This window comes from Haliotis rufescens, unplaced genomic scaffold, assembly GCF_023055435.1.
Source record: "Haliotis rufescens isolate VD_foot unplaced genomic scaffold, xgHalRufe1.0.p SCAF_18, whole genome shotgun sequence".
Taxonomy (NCBI): domain Eukaryota; kingdom Metazoa; phylum Mollusca; class Gastropoda; order Lepetellida; family Haliotidae; genus Haliotis; species Haliotis rufescens.
The window spans coordinates 700,190-721,864 of record NW_025963868.1 but is presented as its reverse complement, the minus strand read 5'-3'; the positions used below and the strand labels follow the sequence as shown (position 1 = coordinate 721,864).

General features: G+C 45.4%; 1 protein-coding gene across 4 annotated transcripts in view; it reads right to left on the bottom strand.

Moving 5' to 3' along the window:
* LOC124148380 (cilia- and flagella-associated protein 44-like) overlaps positions 1 to 21,675 on the bottom strand; it is a 67,271-nt gene that overhangs the window by 27,920 nt on the left and 17,676 nt on the right. For all 4 annotated transcript variants that reach the window (XM_048398090.1, XM_048398089.1, XM_048398087.1 and 1 more), the window contains 11 exons: positions 20,076 to 20,255; positions 18,766 to 19,045; positions 16,063 to 16,224; positions 15,179 to 15,326; positions 10,584 to 10,678; positions 9,351 to 9,554; positions 9,109 to 9,222; positions 8,639 to 8,791; positions 5,231 to 5,354; positions 4,327 to 4,436; positions 3,065 to 3,213 (listed from right to left, as the gene is read on the bottom strand). In XM_048398090.1, the coding sequence (XP_048254047.1) occupies positions 3,065 to 3,213; positions 4,327 to 4,436; positions 5,231 to 5,354; positions 8,639 to 8,791; positions 9,109 to 9,222; positions 9,351 to 9,554; positions 10,584 to 10,678; positions 15,179 to 15,326; positions 16,063 to 16,224; positions 18,766 to 19,045; positions 20,076 to 20,255 (1,719 nt within the window). The remainder of the gene's footprint in view (positions 1 to 3,064; positions 3,214 to 4,326; positions 4,437 to 5,230; positions 5,355 to 8,638; positions 8,792 to 9,108; positions 9,223 to 9,350; positions 9,555 to 10,583; positions 10,679 to 15,178; positions 15,327 to 16,062; positions 16,225 to 18,765; positions 19,046 to 20,075; positions 20,256 to 21,675) is intronic.

The window sequence follows — 21,675 nt, the reverse complement described above, 5'->3', positions numbered from 1 at the left end:
GATTATGTCGGATAAGAGAGCATGTCGGAAAGAAATTAAGTAGTAACAACATTCGTGATCGAAAATTGGACTACACGATTGATAACAATACAAACACGTAATAAAAAAATGAAAAATGAAATATTCATATTGTTATGTTACATTGTTTGCGGAATATGTTTTCTAATCATGCAACCTCTCAAGCTTGACCCAAAACAAATGTTACGGACTTTATGACCTATTTAAAATACTTTAAAAAGCATAGTCAGGAGTGGAAGTTGCCGGATTGAAACTGGTACCGCAAAGCTTAAGACAGCTGCTTTCTTAGTGGCTTCCTGTTAGTCGTTTCATTGGTCAGTCATATTTCGCGAAGGGTTGTTCTGAGGTGACCTGTAATGGGTGAGTGAGTGAGTGAGTATGGTTTTACTCCGCTTTTAGCAATATTCCAGCAATATCATGGCGGGGGACACCAGAAATGGGCTTCACACATTGTACCCATGTCGGGAATCGAACCCAGGTCTTCGGCGTGACGAGCGAACGCTTTAACCACTAGGCTACCCAACCGCCCCTTGACCTGTCATGGGGTGTCCTTGGCGATAGCGAGAACTTGTATCTGATTTTGACGAGATTGAGGTAATCTGAGCATGTGATTAATCCTGTTTTCTTTCTTTAAAGCAATAATTGTTTCTTGTTTAGCAAGTTTATCTCTGCAGCCGTTGTAATATGCAGCCGACTCGTCTTGCATCAAAACATGGGCTGTGTATTTGTGGGCAGATGACCACGGAGTACGCTGATCACTGTTGGATTAATGAGACTGATTAAAGAGTGATTTCGGTAATTTGCAGCAAATTGGGTGTGTCGGATTCGGAGTGCGAGACTGTCAGATTAACGGGTTTAAATACCTCTGATTTAATCAGTGTCGGATAAAGCCGATTGTCGGATTAAGAGTGTCGGATTAACAAGACTTAACTGTACACAAACACAAAAGTAACTGGGATCATATAAGTCTTTTCCCAACTGAAACTAGATAATAAAAATAGGAAGAAGAGAAGATGATGAAGAAGAAGAAAAGGGGAAGAAACATAAGAGCAGAAAAAGAGGAAGGGGCAAAGAGGAGGAAGAAGAAAGGAAGAGGAAGAAGAGGAAGTTGGAGAAAGGAAGAAGAAGAAGAGGAGAAAGCAAAAGGAAGAGAAGGAAGAGAAGGAAGGGAAAGGAAGGGGAGGAGAATGGAAGAGGGGAAGAGGACGAAGAAAGGGGAAGAAATGGAAGGGGAGAAAGGAACTGGAGGAAGAGAAAGAAAGGAAGAGGAGGGAGAGAAAGAAGTGGAGGAGAAGGGAAGTGCGGAAGTGTAGGAAGCGGTTTGTTTTGTACGTTTGTTGTTTAACACCACACTCAGCAACATTCCAGCTATATGACGGCAGTCTGTAAATAATTGAGTCTGGACCAGACAATCTAGTGATTAACATCATGAGCATCCCTCAACGCCATTGGGATCGATGACATGCATCAACCAAGTCAGCGAGCCTGACCACCCGATCCCCTTAGTCGCCTCTTACAACAAGCATAGTCGCCTTTTACAACAAGCATGGGTTGCTGAAGACCTATTCTACCCTGGATTTTCACGGGTCAAGAGGAGGAAGAAAGAAGAAAGGGGAAAAATAGGAAGACAGAAGAGGGTAAAGGAAATGGAGGAAGATGAAGAAAGGAAGAGGAGGGAGAGTAAGAAGGGGAGGAGAAGGGAAGTACAGAAGTGTAGAAAGAGGATGAAGAAAGAGGAAAGGGGAAGAAAAGGAAGGAAGAGGAGAAAGAAAGAAAAAGGAAGTGAAGGAAGATGAAGAAAGGAAGAGGAAGAAAAGAAAGAAGATGAGAAAAAAGTAAGAGGAGAAAGAGAGAACAACAAAGGAAGAAAACGAAGAAGAACAGAAGAAGAAAACGAGAAAGGAAGAAGATGAAAGAGAGGAAAAAGAAGAAGAAGATATCGGCTATATAGCTTTACCAAATAAATCATTTTCTCACAGTACACAAGAAACTTGTCAAGACAGACCAACCATATAGCTTAAAGCCATGTTAATGAGTATTGTGGTCCAGCTAAAAGTCACACGGCAAATTTCCCTTCCATTTCAAACTGTACATCTGTACATCTTTATGGGACATAATCATATCTCTCAGCATAGCTCGTGTAAAGAAGTCACAAATTATGTAAAGGAGAAATCGGAAGTAGAATCAATGAGCCCAAGAATAAACACTTGCAAGTGATTTCTCTGACTTAAACCATGTTACGGTTTCTCTATAATTTTGCATGATGACATTTAGTTAATTCAGTTGTACCTAACATGCAGATTTAAAATGGCCAATGAATTCCTGGCTCAGAATCAACTGCAACAATAATAGTGCAACTTCATGGTTTTCCAATTCTAGAGTCTACGAAAAAATGTTTAAAATAATTTGAATATCATATCATTACATACTGAAGTGGCAATTAATCAAGTTAAAGTTTCTCGTGAAATTATACTAATTTACAAATATCCAAATATACGGACTCAAGGGTACAGATTACCTTTGTGACAAAAATATTCTAAATTCGAAGCATACGGAAGACGTATTAGCATGATAACTACCACTATGAATGAATGTCAGTGTTGTTGACGGATATCAGAAGGATGATGTGATGTGATGTGAAATTGGGTTTAACGTCGCGTCCAAGATTATTGCACTTATATAGCGACGTGCATGTACGTGTGTGTGTTTGTGTGGCTGCTTGTACTAGTCCGGACTGATGCCGATTTATAGTGCTAGCTCACTGAGATACCATGCCACAGTTTAACATGAATAACCCACTCAGACACAGTATACTGACTCCGAGCCAACCAGTCCTTGTTTTAGCCCCTTAATGCCGAGCGCCAGACAGGGTAACAATAAGTACCATCTTTTAACGTCTTTTGGTATGACGCGACCGGGGATCGAACCCCGGACCTTCTGCTTTCCGGGCGGACACTCTACCACAAGACCACAGAGGAGGTCAGATGGCATGGAATGAATGTGGGTGTTGTTGACGGATATCAGAAGGATGAAGCCAGGCACCTACCTGAACTGGATGACAGACACGGGGACATCATCCGACTCCAGGACCGGGACTGTTCGAATTGGTTCATCCACTAACTGCTCGGCCATCGCAGACTTCTCCTCTTCAGTGAGGAACTTACACTCATACAGGTAGCCTGCATCAAAGCCACCCTGAAAAAGAGAAATAGGATCAAACTCAATTCCTGACATTGACCAAGGTATGGAGATTTGTAGGTTGGGGATTCCGGGATGTAGGGTCAAATGTGTATAGACAGGACTTACCATAGACAGCCAGAAGCAGCCCTCCTGGGAGTAGAAGCCCTGCATTATGGGGCTCGGGACCTCCGGGATATAGGGTAAAGTGTGTATAGACAGGAGCTACCATAGACAGCCAGAAACAGCCCTCCTGGGAGTAGAAGATCTGCATTATGGGGCTGGAGACTCCGGGATATAGGGTAAAGTGTATAGACAGGACCTACCATAGACAGCCAGAAGCAGCCCTCCTGGGAGTAGAAGCCCTGCATTATGGGGCTGGGGACCTCCGGGATGTAGGGTAAAGTGTGTATAGACAGGAGCTACCATAGACAGCCAGAAACAGCCCTCCTGGGAGTAGAAGCCCTGCATTATGGGGCTGGGGACCTCTGGGATGTAGGGTGAAGTGTGTATAGACAGGACCTACCATAGACAGCCAGAAGGAGCCCTCCTGGGAGTAGAAGCCCTGCATTATGGGGCTGGGGACCTCCGGGATGTAGGGTGAAGCGTATAGACAGGACCTACCATAGACAGCCAGAAGCAGCCCTCCTGGGAGTAGAAGCCCTGCATTATGGGGCTGTGGACCTCTGGGATGTAGGGTGAAGTGTGTATAGACAGGACCTACCATAGACAGCCAGAAGGAGCCCTCCTGGGAGTAGAAGCCCTGCATTATGGGGCTGGGGACCTCCGGGATGTAGGGTGAAGTGTACAGACAGGACCTACCATAGACAGCCAGAATCAGCCCTCCTGGGGACTCCCGGGGTGTATTGTGAAGTGTGTATATGAGGCTGGGGACCTCCGGGATGTAGGGTAAAGTGTGTGTAGACAGGACCTACCATAGACAGCCAGAAACAGCCCTCCTGGGAGTAGAAGCCCTGCATTATGGGGCTGGGGACCTCTGGGATGTAGGGTGAAGCGTATAGACAGGACCTACCATAGACAGCCAGAAGCAGCCCTCCTGGGAGTAGAAGCCCTGCATTATTGGGCTGGGGACCTCTGGGATGTAGGGTGAAGCATATAGACAGGACCTACCATAGACAGCCAGAAGCAGCCCTCCTGGGAGTAGAAGCCCTGCATTATGGGGCTGGGGACTTCCGGGATGTAGGGGTGCCAATCCTCCTCCTTAGGCTTCTTTTCTTCCTCTGTGCAGATCAAGTCACACATGATCATTATTCATACACATAGACACCCAACACCATCTCATATACACGAGGGATCAAACAAAAGCTGAAGTGTTCCTACCACAGGGATAATGCTAGGGAGGGGCCTTGTGCTTTTAGTTCCTATATTAGAAAAAAGGCCCACATTTTCAAATACAATGGGGCATTTTAACATTGTTCTGTATGGGCGTACCCCTGGAATATTTAGAATTTTCACATAAAGGGCCCATGTCAGAAAATTCCTAGAGTGAACCCTGCTATCATATGCACATATAGCCCCTTTCTATTAATGTTGTTAACATTTTATCACCTTTTTGAGAAAAAAAAGAAGGAATTATGAACACATTTATCTTAAAGCGATCCAACAAGAATGTGGTCAGTAAAATTAACGAAAAGCAAATTCAATGGAAAAAAACACTGCTTTGTATGTCAACGAGACAAAGAATTACCTCCATCCTATTTTGACCAACTTTATACATATTTCTTCGTACTGAAATTTCTTATTGTACTTGATGGGCAAGACTGACAACTATTGATGTTGCCATCAATAGTGAGTGCCCCCATCCCCTTACCATCAATAGTGAGTGCCCCCATCCCCTGCCAACAACAGTGAGTGCCCCAATCCCCTGCCAACAACAGTGAGTGCCCCAATCCCCTGCCAACAACAGTGAGTACCCCCATCCCCTACCAACAAAAGTGAGTGCCCCAATCCCCTGCCAACAACAGTGAGTGCCCCAATCCCCTGCCATCAATAGTGAGTGCCCCCAGACACCTACCTTCGTCATCCCCATGTTCAGACTCCGTCTCCAGACCTCGCTCTATCCTCTTCCTCCGGTCTTCTTCCTCCTTCTTCTTGCGAGCCTCTTCCTCGATACGTTTCCTCTCCATCTCCTCGTCATGCTGCAGAACAGAATGAGTTAGTCTTAATACCACTTTGGAGAGTATTTCAGTTATAACACAGGGTTACACAGCTGAAGACAGTCATGTTGTCTCAGATGCAATGTCATCAAACAATTGATATCCCAACTATATCCAACAATCATCAAAATGACCAGAGTTCCTTGCAGCCAGCCGAATACCTCTGTCACATCGTCACATCTTACACAGTCTATTCATGTGGTTTTCATCTGTTTCATTTTGACATATTTCATTAAATGTTCACCTTTCATTAAGTCCTTATCCTAAAAGACCCATGAAGATCCAGAGTAGAATAGGTCTTCAGCAACCCATGCTTGCCGTAAAAGGCAACTATGCTTGTCATAAGAGGCGACTAATGGGATCGGGTCGTCAGGCTCGCTGACTTGGTTGAAGCATGTCATCGATCCCAAATGCGTGGATCAATGCTCATGACATCAATCACTGGATTGTCTGGTCCAGACTGGATTATTTACAGACCGCCTTCATACAGCTGGAGGGGCGGTCGGGTAGCCTAGTGGTTAAAGATTTTGCTCGTCACGCCGAAGACCCGGGTTCGATTCCCGACTTGGGTACAATGTGTGAAGCCCATTTCTGGTATCCCCCGCCGTGATATTGCTGGAATATTGCTAAAAGCGGCGTAAAACCATACTCACTCACTCACTCATACAGCTGGAATATTGCTGAGTGCGGCGTAAAACAACAAACCAACCAACCAAGTTATCCTAAAATGGGAAAAACTATTTCCATTTGCATGTTTATCCTCCACATCTTTCATCGAAGCCCTACGAAGAGCTAGCGATATGGTCACTTTGTGTAAAGGTATATTGTCATGCACCTCACTGTCACAGGTGTAATGGTATATCTATATCATTATGCAAAGCAATACGTAAGGCGGACTGAAAGGCTTGCATTAGCCCAGTCTGTCCTTATTTCAGAATATGTGTGTTCGGTTGTAATGGTATATCTATATCATTATGCAAAGCAATACGTAAGGCGCACTGAAAGGCTTGCATTAGCCCAGTCTGTCCTTATTTCAGAATATGTGTGTTCGGTTGTAATGGTATATCTATATCATTATGCAAAGCAACACGTAAGGCGGACTGAAAGGCTTGCATTAGCCCAGTCTGTCCTTATTTCAGAATATGTGTGTTCGGTTGTAATGGTATATCTATATCATTATGCAAAGCAATACGTAAGGCGCACTGAAAGGCTTGCATTAGCCCAGTCTGTCCTTATTTCAGAGGGGCGGTCTGGGAGCCTAGTGGTTAAAGCCTTCGCTCGTCACACCGAAGACCCGGGTTCGATTCCCGACATGGGTACAATGTGTGAAGCCCATTTCTGGTGTCCCCCGCCGTGATATTGCTGGAATAATTGCTAAAAGCAGCGTAAAACCATATTCACTCACTCACTTATTTCAGAATATGTGTGTTCGTTTACAAAGAAGAGAGTCTGGTCACATGATAAGCCTACACCAGTGTGGTCACTGGAGCAGAGACTGAATAAGGCAAGCAGAGCCGAGTAAACTCCGAGGTGATTGGCTATTGTTTACATAAAAGCTTCAGAACGGTTGACATCCTGTCCCTTCAAGTATCAACATCAACATAAGAATAAAAGAAACATGCAACATAAATTAATATACAAAAATAAATTTAATACAAAAAAAAATTAAATATAAAAATAAATTAAATACAAAAAAAAAACTAAATATAAAAATAAATTAAATACAAAAAAAAAATTAAATATAAAAATAAATTAAATATAGTGCGTGAGTAAGTTAAAATTTTAAGTCACATTGGCAATATTTCAGACATATCGTGACTATCAGGGGTTAAACATAATAAATACATTGGGACTTACGAGGGGTGTTCATTAAAGATTTCCCCTGACCCACTTCTGATGGACCTAGTGGAATGAAACTTGGCATAGGTATTAGTCTTTCTCCACATAGGAACCACAAAGAGTTACACACTTCTCCCATTGTTTTATGCAACTATGGAGACCTCGCTTGGAAAAGCCCTCATTTTGCGTCTCAAACCAGGACTTAACTTCAGAAATCAGTGTTTCATCATCTGTGAAACGTTTTCCCTTCAAAAATGACTTCATGGTTGGAAAGAGGTGGAAGTCAGATGGTGCAAGGTCAGGAGAGTAAGGAGGATGATGAAGGATTTCATAGCCACAGGACCGCGCTTCTGTCTGAGCAACATGAGAGTTGTGTACTGGAGCATTGTCTTGCAGGAGACGCACACCCTTGGTCAGCATGCCACGCCTCTTAAGGTTGATAGCGTCCCGCAATTTCCGCAGCAGTGAAGCATAATAAGCTCCTGTAATCGTGGTACCCTTTGCCAAGAAATCCATCATCACTACTCCATGCTGGTCCCAAAACACCATGAGCATGACCTTGCCTGCAGAGGGTTGGACACGTGCCTTCTTTGGGGGTGGTGACTCCACATGCTTCCATTGCATCGACTGAACTTTAATCTCAGGATCATAGTGATGGACCCATGTTTTATCCTGTGTGATAAGTCTGTCAAAAGAGTTTGCCTGTTTTTTTTGGCACATGTCCAAAAGATCCTTTGAGCAATTGACTCGTTCCTGCTTTTGGAAAGGTGTGAGCAAACTGGGAATCAATCGTGCAGACACCTTATGCATGTTGAAATTGTCATGGATGATTTTTTCCACAGACCCTACACTGATCTTGACATCTTGTGCTAACTGGCGAACAGTTATACGTCGGTCTGCCAAAATGGCGGTCTCCACTTGATGGAAAGTGTCCTCATCAATGGATGAATGGGGGCGACCAGGAATGGCAACTGTTTCCACAGATGTCCGACCACACTTGAACTGGCGATGCCATTGTTTAACGACGTCATATGATGGGGCATCTTCCCCATAAGTTGCTTTCATTTTATCGAAAGTTTCTTTTGGTGTGCGACCTTTCCAATATAAAAACCTAATCACTGCTCGGTATTCTACTGGCTCCATTGTCACACCCTTCTCCATCTTAACACCTGTAAAAGTGGTAAGATTAATAGTTCGGTGCTGCAAATTCAGACATAACCCATAGATACATGTATCATTACACATGTGAAATTTCAACCAAATATGATAACCCTAAGTGGTTTAGGGGAAATCTTTAATGAACACCCCTCGTACATAAAAACCTGCCAATGAAGGACAGAAATAATTAAATATAAATATCAAAATAAATGAAATATCAAAATAAACAAATAATCAACATAATTTCAATATCATAGCTGTGTTCTAACCCGAAGCCTGGACTTGATGCTGCGGAAGGTAAATGTCTTCATCTGAAGTCCAGTGATGTGGTAGGAGTGAGACGTGTCAAACTTGCCGGGCTCCGGAGCCTGGATCTCCACCACCTTGCCCTCTTCACAGAACACAAGCAGCGAGGTCTTTTTCTGCACACAGAACAGCACAGCCCATCAAACACCCCACAATGACTCAATAAGTGTTTCAAACTTGACCATCTTGATACCTAAACCGGAACTGAGAACTTATCCACAAGATTTCATAAAACAATTACCAATAAATAAAAGCATTAATTTGGTCAGGCCATTAATTTGTTATCACAGATCCAACCAACCCCCCCCCCCCTTTTGAAAACCAAATGTAGTTTGTTGTAGGCAGTAAAATAATCTGAGAGAAGATTTTGATATTTTGGACCCCTCCCTTTCAAAAATCCTTGATCCGCTCTTGAGAAGGATGGTTAACTCACAAATTTGTCAGGTGACCACTGCATGCTGCGCACCGCCGCTGGGACTGGGACATAGCCGATCGGCTCCAACTTCTTGTTCCCAATGTTCATAAAGAACACAGTGTTGTCGTCGCCCTGGCAACACAAAACATTAGTCATCATAGACACTTCATCAAACTATTCAACCTGGAATCTGCAACAACTAATACAATCCTCCACTGAAAATTTCAAAGTTGGTCTTATTTTTCCTGATAAGCACCTACCCCAGAAGCCAGCATCTCGCCCCTGTTGTCGATGGCCAGGGCTGTCACCTTGGTCTTGTGGGGCTTGAAGACCTGTTTGAGGGCCATCTCACACTCTTCTGTCTTGGCGCGCTGACGGGTCTGCTTGGGGAGTTTGTTGACGGTCAGTACTCGGACCACCCCGTCCTCAAAGCCTGCCACCAATGTGCTTCCCTTCGTGTCCACCTGGGGGCAGACAACATGGTAAGATGTGGAGCTCAATAGGGCAAAGCAAATATCAAGAAATGGAACTCAGCGGTGCAACAGGTACATCAGGATGTGGAACTCAGCAGTACTACAGATACATCAGGATGTGGAACTCAGCGGTGCAACAGGAACATCAGGATGTGGAACTCGACAGGACTACCCATACATCAGGATGAGGAACTCAGCAGTACTACAGGTACATCAGGATGTGGAACTCAGCAGTACTACAGATACATCACGATGTGGAACTCAGCAGTACTACAGATACATCAGGATGTGGAACTCAGCAGTACTACAGATACATCAGGATGTGGAACTCAGCAGTACTACAGATACATCAGGATGTGGAACTCGGCAGTACTACAGATACATCAGGATGAACTCACCACTACTACAGATACATCAGGATGTGGAACTCAGCAGTACTACAGGTACATCAGGATGTGGAACTCAGCAGTACTACAGGTACATCAGGATGAGGAACTCAGCAGTACTACAGATACATCAGGATGTGGAACTCAGCAGTACTACAGATACATCAGGATGTGGAACTCAGCAGTACTACAGGTACATCAGGATGTGGAACTCAGCAGTACTACAGATACATCAGGATGTGGAACTCGGCAGTACTACAGGTACATCAGGATGTGGAGCTCAGCAGTACTACGGATACATCAGGATGTGGAACACAGCAGTACTACAGATACATCAGGATGAAGTCAGCAGTACTACAGATACATCAGGATGTGGAACTCAGTAGTACTACAGATACATCAGGATGTGGAACTCAGCAGTACTACAGGTACATCAGGATGTGGAACTCAGCAGTACTACAGATACATCACGATGTGGAACTCAGCAGTACTACAGGTACATCAGGATGAGGAACTCAGCAGTACTACAGATACATCAGGATGTGGAACTCAGCAGTACTACAGGTACATCAGTGACTATGTGACTACTCAGTGACTATGTGAGTGTCCCTATGACTGGTAGAGCAGTACATACTATCCGGGGGGTCCAGAGGAGACATGTGCCGCTTGCTGTGTACCGCCCCTCACAAACTTGCTTCTGCTGGACATAGTCAAACACACGCACAGTATCTGAAACACACACACAGTTAAATAAATGATACATTTGAATGTATAGCAGTATGTCACCAAAATCTATTCCATGAAAAACATTCATTATAGCAGTTTGAACAGTTCTGATTCAGATCTTCTTTGACTCAAGTTACTGACTCTCAGGAAGGCAGATAACACGATGTAATCCTTGGGGAAGGTGTTTGATGGAGATGACTTTATACTTACTCAAGTTACAGTCCATGCCGATGGTGGCGGTGAGATGTGTGATGGGGGGAGGTGTTACAGTGTAATCCATGGGGAAGGTGTTTGATGGAGATGACTTTATACTTACTGTCCATGCCGATGGTGGCAGTGAGATGTGTGATGGGGGGAGTCGTTACTGTGTAATCCATGGGGAAGATGTTTGATGGAGATGACTTTATACTTACTGTCCAAGCCGATGGTGGCGGGGAGATGTGTGATGGGGGGAGGTGTTACGATGTAATCTATGGGGGAAGGTGTTTGATGGAGATGACTTTATACTTACTGTCCAAGCCAATGGTGGCGGGGAGATGTGTGATGGGGGGAGTCGTTACTGTGTAATCCATGGGGAAGATGTTTGATGGAGATGACTTTATACTTACTGTCCATGCCGATGGTGGCAGTGAGATGTGTGATGGGGGGAGTCGTTACTGTGTAATCCATGGGGAAGATGTTTGATGGAGATGACTTTATACTTACTGTCCATGCCGATGGTGGCGGGGAGATGTGTGATGGGGGGAGGTGTTACAGTGTAATCCATGGGGAAGATGTTTGATGGAGATGACTTTATACTTACTGTCCATGCCGATGGTGGCAGTGAGATGTGTGATGGGGGGAGTCGTTACTGTGTAATCCATGGGGAAGATGTTTGATGGAGATGACTTAATACTTACTGTCCATGCCGATGGTGGCGGGGAGATGTGTGATGGGGGGAGGTGTTACAGTGTAATCCATGAGGAAGATGTTTGATGGAGATGACTTAATACTTACTGTCCATGCCGATGGTGGCGGGGAGATGTGTGATGGGGGGAGGTGTTACAGTGTAATCCATGGGGGAAGGTGTTTGATGGAGATGACTTTATACTTACTGTCCATGCCGATGGTGGCGGGGAGATGTGTGATGGGGGGAGGTGTTACGATGTAATCTATGGGGGAAGATGTTTGATGGAGATGACTTTGTACTGACTGTCCATGCCGATGGTGGCAGTGAGATGTGTGATGGGGGGAGGTGTTACAGTGTAATCCATGAGGAAGATGTTTGATGGAGATGACTTTGTACTGACTGTCCATGCCGATGGTGGCGGTGAGATGTGTCATGGGGGGAGGTGTTACGATGTAATCTATGGGGGAAGATGTTTGATGGAGATGACTTTATACTGACTGTCCATGCCGATGGTGGCGGTGAGATGTGTCATGGGGGGAGGTGTTACGATGTAATCTATGGGGGAAGATGTTTGATGGAGATGACTTTGTACTGACTGTCCATGCCGATGGTGGCGGTGAGATGTGTCATGGGGGGAGGTGTTACGATGTAATCTATGGGGGAAGATGTTTGATGGAGATGACTTTATACTGACTGTCCATGCCGATGGTGGCGGGGAGATGTGTGATGGGGGGAGTCGTTACTGTGTAATCCATGGGGAAGATGTTTGATGGAGATGACTTTATACTTACAGGCCATGCCGATGGTGGCGGGGAGATGTGTGATGGGGGGAGGTATTAGGATGTAATTCATGGGGAAGATGTTTGATGGAGATGACTTTATACTTACAGGCCATGCCGATGGTGGCGGGGAGATGTGTGATGGGGGGAGGTATTACGATGTAATCCATGGGGAAGATATTTGATGGAGATGACTTTATACTTACAGGCCATGCCGATGGTGGCGGGAGATGTGTGATGGGGGGAGGTATTACGATGTAATCCATGGGGAAGATATTTGATGGAGATGACTTTATACTTACTGTCCAAGCCGATGGTGGCAGTGAGATGTGTGATGGGGGGAGGTGTTACAATGTAATCCATGGGGAAGATGTTTGATGGAGATGACTTTATACTTACTGTCCATGCCGATGGTGGCAGTGAGATGTGTGATGGGGGGAGTCGTTACTGTGTAATCCATGGGGAAGATGTTTGATCGTGATGACTTTATACTTACTGTCCAAGCCGATGGTGGCGGGGAGATGTGTGATGGGGGGAGGTGTTACGATGTAATCTATGGGGGAAGGTGTTTGATGGAGATAACTTTATACTTACAGGCCATGCCGATGGTGGCAGTGAGATGTGTGATGGGGGGAGGTGTTACGATGTAATCCATGGGGAAGATGTTTGATGGAGATGACTTTATACTTACTGTCCAAGCCGATGGTGGCAGTGAGATGTGTGATGGGGGGAGTCGTTACTGTGTAATCCATGGGGAAGATGTTTGATGGAGATGACTTTATACTTACTGTCCAAGCCGATGGTGGCAGTGAGATGTGTGATGGGGGGAGGTGTTACGATGTAATCTATAGGGGAAGGTGTTTGATGGAGATGACTTTATACTTACTGTCCATGCCGATGGTGGCAGTGAGATGTGTGATGGGGGGAGGTGTTACGATGTAATCTATGGGGGAAGGTGTTTGATGGAGATGACTTTATACTTACTGTCCAAGCCGATGGTGGCGGGGAGATGTGTGATGGGGGGAGGTGTTACGATGTAATCTATGGGGGAAGATGTTTGATGGAGATGACTTTATACTTACTGTCCAAGCCGATGGTGGCAGTGACATGTGTGATGGGGGGAGGTGTTACGATGTAATCTATGGGGGAAGGTGTTTGATGGAGATGACTTTATACTTACTGTCCAAGCTGATGGTGGTGGGGAGATGTGTGATGGGGGGAGGTGTTACGATGTAATCTGTGGGGGAAGATGTTTGATGGAGATGACTTTATACTTACTGTCCAAGCCGATGGTGGCAGTGAGATGTGTGATGGGGGGAGGTGTTACGGTGTAATCTATGGGGGAAGGTGTTTGATGGAGATGACTTTATACTTACTGTCCATGCCGATGGTGGCAGTGAGATGTGTGATGGGGGGAGTCGTTACTGTGTAATCCATGGGGAAGATGTTTGATGGAGATGACTTTATACTTACTGTCCAAGTCGATGGTGGCGGGGAGATGTGTGATGGGGGGAGGTGTTACGATGTAATCTATGGGGGAAGGTGTTTGATGGAGATGACTTTATACTTACTGTCCATGCCGATGGTGGCAGTGAGATGTGTGATGGGGGGAGGTGTTACAGTGTAATCCATGAGGAAGATGTTTGATGGAGATGACTTTATACTGACTGTCCATGCTGATGGTGGCGGTGAGATGTGTCATGGGGGGAGGTGTTACGGTGTAATCCATGGGGAAGATGTTTAACGGAGATGACTTTATACTGACTGTCAATGCCGATGGTGGCAGTGAGATGTGTGATAGGGGGAGGTGTTATGGTGTAATTCATGGGGAAGATGTTTGATGGAGATGACTTTATACCTACTGTCCAAGCCGATGGTGGCGGTGAGATGTGTGATGGGGGGAGGTGTTACGATGTAATCTATGGGGGAAGATGTTTGATGGAGATGACTTTATACTGACTGTCCATGCCGATGGCGGCGGTGATACGTGTGATGGGGGGAGGTGTTACGGTGTAATCTATGGGGGAAGATGTTTGATGGAGATGACTTTATACTCTCTGTCCATGCCGATGGTGGCGGTGAGATGTGTCATGGGGGGAGGTGTTACGGTGTAATCCATGGGGAAGATGTTTGATGGAGATGACTTTATACTTACTGTCCAAGCCGATGGTGGCGGTGAGATGTGTCATGGGGGGAGGTATTACGATGTAATTCATGGGGAAGGTGTTTGATGGAGATGACTTTATACTTACTGTCCAAGCCGATGGTGGTGGTGAGATGTGTGATGGGGGGAGGTGTTACGATGTAATCTATGGGGGAAGGTGTTTGATGGAGATGACTTTATACTTACTGTTCAAGCCGATGGTGGCGGTGAGATGTGTCATGGGGGGAGGTATTACGATGTAATTCATGGGGAAGGTGTTTGATGGAGATGACTTTATACTTACTGTCCAAGCCGATGGTGGTGGTGAGATGTGTGATGGGGGGAGGTGTTACTGTGTTATCCATGGGGAAGGTGTTTGATGGAGATGACTTTATACTTACTGTCCAAGCCGATGGTGGCGGTGAGATGTGTGATAGGGGGAGGTGTTACGGTGTAATTCATGGGGAAGGTGTTTGATGGAGATGACTTTATACTTACTGTCCAAGCCGATGGTGGCGGTGAGATGTGTCATGGGGGGAGGTATTACGATGTAATTCATGGGGAAGGTGTTTGATGGAGATGACTTTATACTTACTGTCCAAGCCGATGGTGGCGGTGAGATGTGTGATGGGGGGAGGTGTTACTGTGTAATCCATGGGGAAGGTGTTTGATGGAGATGACTTTATACTTACTGTCCAAGCCGATGGTGGCAGTGAGATGTGTGATGGGGGAGACGCTACAGTCGGTGATGGGGCCAGCATGGTAGGTCATCAGCTTCTCGGGGGCCTGGGAGGTGTGTGAGAAGGACAGGTCCAGCCGCCAGATCCCACCATTAGCATCCTACAGGAATACAAACATGAGTGAGTGAGTGAAGGAGTTAGTGAAGGAGTGAGTGAGTGAAGGAATGAGTGAGTGAAGGAGTGAACGAGTGAGTGAGTGAGTGAAGGAGTGAGTGAGGCAGTGAGTGAGTGAGTGAGTGAAGGAGTGAAGGAGTGAGTGAGTGAGTGAGTGAAGGAGTGAAGGAGTGAACGAGTGAGTGAGTGAGTGAGTGAGTGAGGGGTTGAGGGAGTGAAGGACTGAAGGAGTGAGTGAGTGAGTGAAGCAGTGAGTGAGTGAATGAGTGAGTGTAGGAGTGAGTGAAGGAGTGAACGAGTGAGTGAGTGAGGGAGTGAACGAGTGAGTGAAGGACTGAAGGAGTGGAGTGAGTGAAGGAGTGAGTGAGTGAGTGAGGGAGTGAACAAGTGAGTGAGTGAGTGAGTGAGTGAGTGAGTGAGTGAACAAGTGAGTGAGTGAGTGAGTGAGTGAGTGAGTGAGTGAGTGAGTGAGTGAGTGAGTGAGTGAGTGAGTGAGTGAGTGAGTGAGTGAGTGAGTGAGTGAGTGAGTAAATGATGTTGCTAACAAACCAAGAAACCTTGTCAAGGCAAATCTGGGATTTGAACACTCGATCATAAGTTTTTGGGACACCCAAGGGATGCAACCCTGCACAGCGACATGCTGCGCTTTAGATGAAAAAGTGCCACCCATGCCCCTATTGATCTTAAGACAAAGTCTAAAATGTCTTCATCACTAAACGTACCTGTGAGTACCATATGGTGGGCTGATTCTCATCATCCACAGACTTGACGATGGAACGGAGCTGGGCATCAGGGTTCACTTGTAGCTCATTCATGGGCTCCATCTCGAACAGTGCGGTGTCGTCCGTGGAGTCTGCAGTGTCTATAGACTCAAAGTCCCACATCTGCAACAAACATGCAGTCCATGCATCATCTTTTGTTGCATGCATACCATGGCAGTCATCCTCAACTATGTACTGAAACTACTTGTTTTCTATTCCAAGACTTAATTTGACAGCATTACACGTAGCCTGACAACAGATCAACCGATGACAACCCATCCACCCTGATGACAGCATCACACCTACCCTGACAAACCATCCACCCTGATGACAGCATTCCACCTACCCTGATAACCATTAACCCTGATGACAGCATGACACCTACCCTAATAACCATCCACCCTGATGACAACATCACACCTACCCAAACAACCATCCACCCTGATGACAACATCACACCTACCCTGACAACCAATCCACCCTGATGACAGCATCACACCTACCCAAACAACCATCCACCCTGATGACAACATCACACCTACCCTGACAACCAATACACCCTGATGACAGCATCACAACTACCCAAACAACCATCCACCCTGATGACAGCATCACACCTACCCAAACAACCATCCACCCTGATGACAGCATCACACCTACCCAAACAACCATCCACCCTGATGACAGCATCACACCTACCCTAATAACCATCCACCCTGATGACAGCATCACACCTACCCAAACAACCATCCACCCTGATGACAGCATCACACCTACCCTAATAACCATCCACCCTGATGACAGCATCACACCTACCCTAATAACCATCCACCCTGATGACAGCATCACACCTACCCTAACAACAGATCCACCCTGATGACAGCATCACCCCTACCCTGACAACCCATACCACCCTGATGACAGCATCACACCTACCTTGACAACCCATCTACCCTGATGACAGCATCACACCTACCCTGATAACCCATCCACCCTGATGACAGCATCACACCTACCCTAACAACCATCCACCCTGATGACAACATCACACCTACCCTGACAACCAATCCACCCTGATGACAGCATCACACCTACCCTAATAACCATCCAGCCTGATGACAGCATCACACCTACCCTAACAACCATCCACCCTGATGACAGCATCACATCTACCCTAATGACCATCCACCATGATGACAGCATAACACCTACCCTGACAAACCATCCACCCTGATGACAGCATCACACCTACCCTAATAACCATCCAGCCTGATGACAGCATCACACCTACCCTAACAACCATCCACCCTGATGACAGCATCACATCTACCCTAATAACCATCCACCCTGATGACAACATCACACCTACCCAAACAACCATCAACCCTGATGACAACATCACACCTACCCTGACAACCAATCCACCCTGATGACAGCATCACACCTACCCAAACAACCATCCACCCTGATGACAACATCACACCTACCCTGACAACCAATACACCCTGATGACAGCATCACACCTACCCAAACAACCATCCACCCTGATGACAGCATCACACCTACCCTAACAACCATCCACCCTGATGACAGCATCACACCTACCCAAACAACCATCCACCCTGATGACAGCATCACACCTACCCTAATAACCATCCACCCTGATGACAGCATCACATCTACCCTAACAACCATCCACCCTGATGACAGCATCACACCTACCCTAACAACCATCCACCCTGATGACAGCATCACACCTACCCAAACAACCAATCCACCCTGATGACAGCATCACACCTACCCTAATAACCATCCACCCTGATGACAGCATCACATCTACCCTAACAACCATCCACCCTGATGACAGCATCACACCTACCCAAACAACCATCCACCCTGATGACAGCATCACACCTACCCTAATAACCATCCACCCTGACGACAGCATCACACCTACCCTGACAACCATCCACCCTGATGACAGCATCACACCTACCCAAACAACCATCCACCCTGATGACAGCATCACACCTACCCTAATAACCATCCACCCTGATGACGGCATCACATCTACCCTAACAACCATCCACCCTGATGACAGCATCACACCTACCCAAACAACCATCCACCCTGATGACAGCATCACACCTACCCTAATAACCGTCCACCCTGATGACAGCATCACATCTACCCTAACAACCATCCACCCTGATGACAGCATCACACCTACCCAAACAACCATCCACCCTGATGACAGCATCACACCTACCCTAATAACCATCCACCCTGATGACAGCATGACACCTACCCTGACAAACCATCCACCCTGATGACAGCATCACATCTACCCTAATAACCATCCACCATGATGACAACCCATCCACCCTGATGACAGCATCACACCTACCCTAATAACCATCCACCGTGATGACAACCCATCCACCATGATGATAGCATCACACCTACCCTAATAACCATCCACCATGATGACAACCCATCCACCCTGATGACAGCATCACACCTACCCTAATAACCAACCACCCTGATGACAACCCATCCACCCTGATGACAGCATCACACCTACCCTGATAACCCATCCACCCTGATGTCAGCATCACACCTACCCTGATAACCCATCCACCCTGATGAGAGCATCACACCTACCCGAATGAATCCGTCCACCCCTATGGTCATTAGCTCTCCTTCATCCAGCAGGATCTGCTGAATGGCTCCGTTATGACAAGGCTTCTTGTTCTTGCGAGCTATCTCCACCTTGATGAGTCCTCCCTCCCACAGCAACATGTTGCCCCACTCCGAGCCGGACAACACCTTGCCATCGGGCAGCTCCACGTAGCCGTCGATGTCCGAGATCTCCGTCTTACCGAATCTCCCCAGCTCTCCCTGCAGCTTCAGACCAGTGAATGTGTCCGCCATTTTCCAGAACCTGGGAACAAAACAGTTACCTGTTTGAGCCCAGCCCAGCAATGTCTCCTAACAACCTAATACACCGGAGTTATCCAACCCTAATTAACACTGTCAGTCATACCCTCTGTTTATCATCTTTAACCCTTCTGGCCGTTGGACAGCTTCATTTTTACTACTTTTCCACCAATCACTGTCTCAAAATTTCACAAATTTAGAAGCAGCAATCAAATTCAAAGTTTGAAGATAAAAAAAAAAAGCATAAATGAGAAAGTAAGTAACTCTTTGACTTTTATTTCAAAGAAACAATCCATGTTTTTTTCATCAAATGCTTTTTTAATTTGGCCCCAAAGATTTTTCTTGAAGGGATCAAACACATTTTTCCAACCTTTATACTTTTTCCCTTCAACAATTGCCACAACCAACCCAAAGGAAGCCTCAGGTAAACATTCCCCAGGCATTGGCGGTATTCTCACAAAGTTGTCATTCACATCACATCAAGATTCATTCAGTGCCATTGAAAATCACGTACATCTAACGGTTACACAACAAAAATGAAAAATGTCATATTGCGTGAAGATAAACATCTACCGTACCTAAAAGTGTACAGTTTCCACTGTTTGAGGATGAAATAGCTCTCATAATTTTGAAAATCTCATCACACCATCGCACTCCCAAAAATCTCATTGCTTTTGGACCAGGGAAATTTTTTCTCTTGTAGTCAGTGAGTGAGTGAGTTGGGTTTAACGCCGCTTTTAACATTATTCCAGTTATATCATGGCGTGTCAGCTTAATGTGGGAGGAAAGCCCGAAGTGATGCAGGTCTCAGACGTTTACCACTTCGGTGAAACCCACGAGCATGGGTATGGTGCTGACAAACCTAGAAACATAATCGGGGCGAACCGGGATTTGAACCCACAATCATAGGTTTCTGGCATGTCCAAGGGACGCAACTCTGCACAGCGAATCGCGGCGCCTTAGACGACTGGGCCACCTGTGCCCCCTTTTCTCTTGTAGGTGAAAGTTTTTCAGGATAATCCCTGATTCCCCACCTGATGTGTCCTGTACCAGCAGTGGTGAGCTGTCCCTCCAGCTCCGTGGAGAACGTCGCCCGGAACACTTCCTGGGAGAACGCCTTGGATCTCAGCATGGTCTTCTCCTGTTTCCAGTTCCACACGGTCAGCATGAAGTCCGGGTCTCCACCAACAGAAGTCAGCAGCTCCCCATCAGAGCTGCAACACGAGGATGCAAACCATCACAGCAATGTCAGACTACAGCAGGGGTCCGGAAACCGTCATATGCGCCGGACATGTCCGATTGGGAATCTCAAATGTCCGGTTTAAAATATTGCTTACCGGACATTTTAAAAAGTATTGTCCGGACATTCTTAAATTTTGACCGGACATGATCAACAGTTAGGACTGAGCAGTTTCTGTCTGCAGTTGCAACACAATGAAGATTTACTACACTGACAAGCTTTGTTTGTTTGATTGCTGTAAATACATCGTACCTACATGATAGTCCAAATCACTGTAATAGGCAATAAACTGAGTTGACACTGATTAATCGAGGATTAATTACTGAGAACATCTTGTTAATTTGAGTGAAAGGTGTTTACAACTGTACATTAATACCTTGCATCATCGATGTACCTCATTAACCTCACAATGCTACGATACGTAACCTCAGACAAGAAGCGAAAGCGTGACGACAGCCAGTCGACCGATGCAGATCAGTCGAGCGGATCTGCCAAACCCTCAAAGTCTGGACGATCATTTTGTAAGTCGTGGCTAACGACTTTCACTTGGTTGACATACAATGAGGATTTGCAGATTTTATTGTTTTCAGTAGCTAGTCGTATATTGAATCTTGATTGACCGCCATTTTGCTTTCTCGGACGATCGATATCCAATTTTTTTATGGTCAATAAATAAGTACAGATGAAAAAAGTATTCAAATAACTATTGCTATCAACGATATTTTTTTATTTGTGATTAAATTATGTCTTGTTTTTAAAAAAATCTTTAGTTTAAAAAAAATAATTCCCGTGAGGTCACGTGATAACCAAATATGGGATAATAGTCTCGATCCAAATGTTACAACGCGTACACTTGAGCAGACTCATGAATATAACTCATGAATATTAATTAGACCGTTCACTACGTTAACAGATCGTTATTATAAAAGAAACAAACGTATGTTTTCCATGTAAATCTAAAAATGATATTATTTGTTATTAATTGTCCGGTGAATTAAACAATTTAAATTGAAACAATTCATAATTCATCATATTATGAATACGTAAACTTGTAATGTGTGTGAAAAGTCGTACTAAAATACGCTATTTGAAGGGGGCGTGGCCTAAATGCAAATGTCCGATTGGGATTTTCAATTTTCCGGACCCCTGGACTACAGGGTACAGTATCACACACAAAGACCTCAAACAACAGAAGTCAGCAGCTCCCCAACAGAGCTACAAGACGTGTGTGATTTTATTCCTTTGCCGGTCTCACAATAACTACATGGTTGAAACAGCTGCAGAGCTACAGATAAGCAAGGTATTTGCATAAAATACCCCCCAAAATATTCAAAACCCAATTACTTTCAACTAACTTTTGTACAGAAACGTATGCATTAAATGAAAAACTCAAA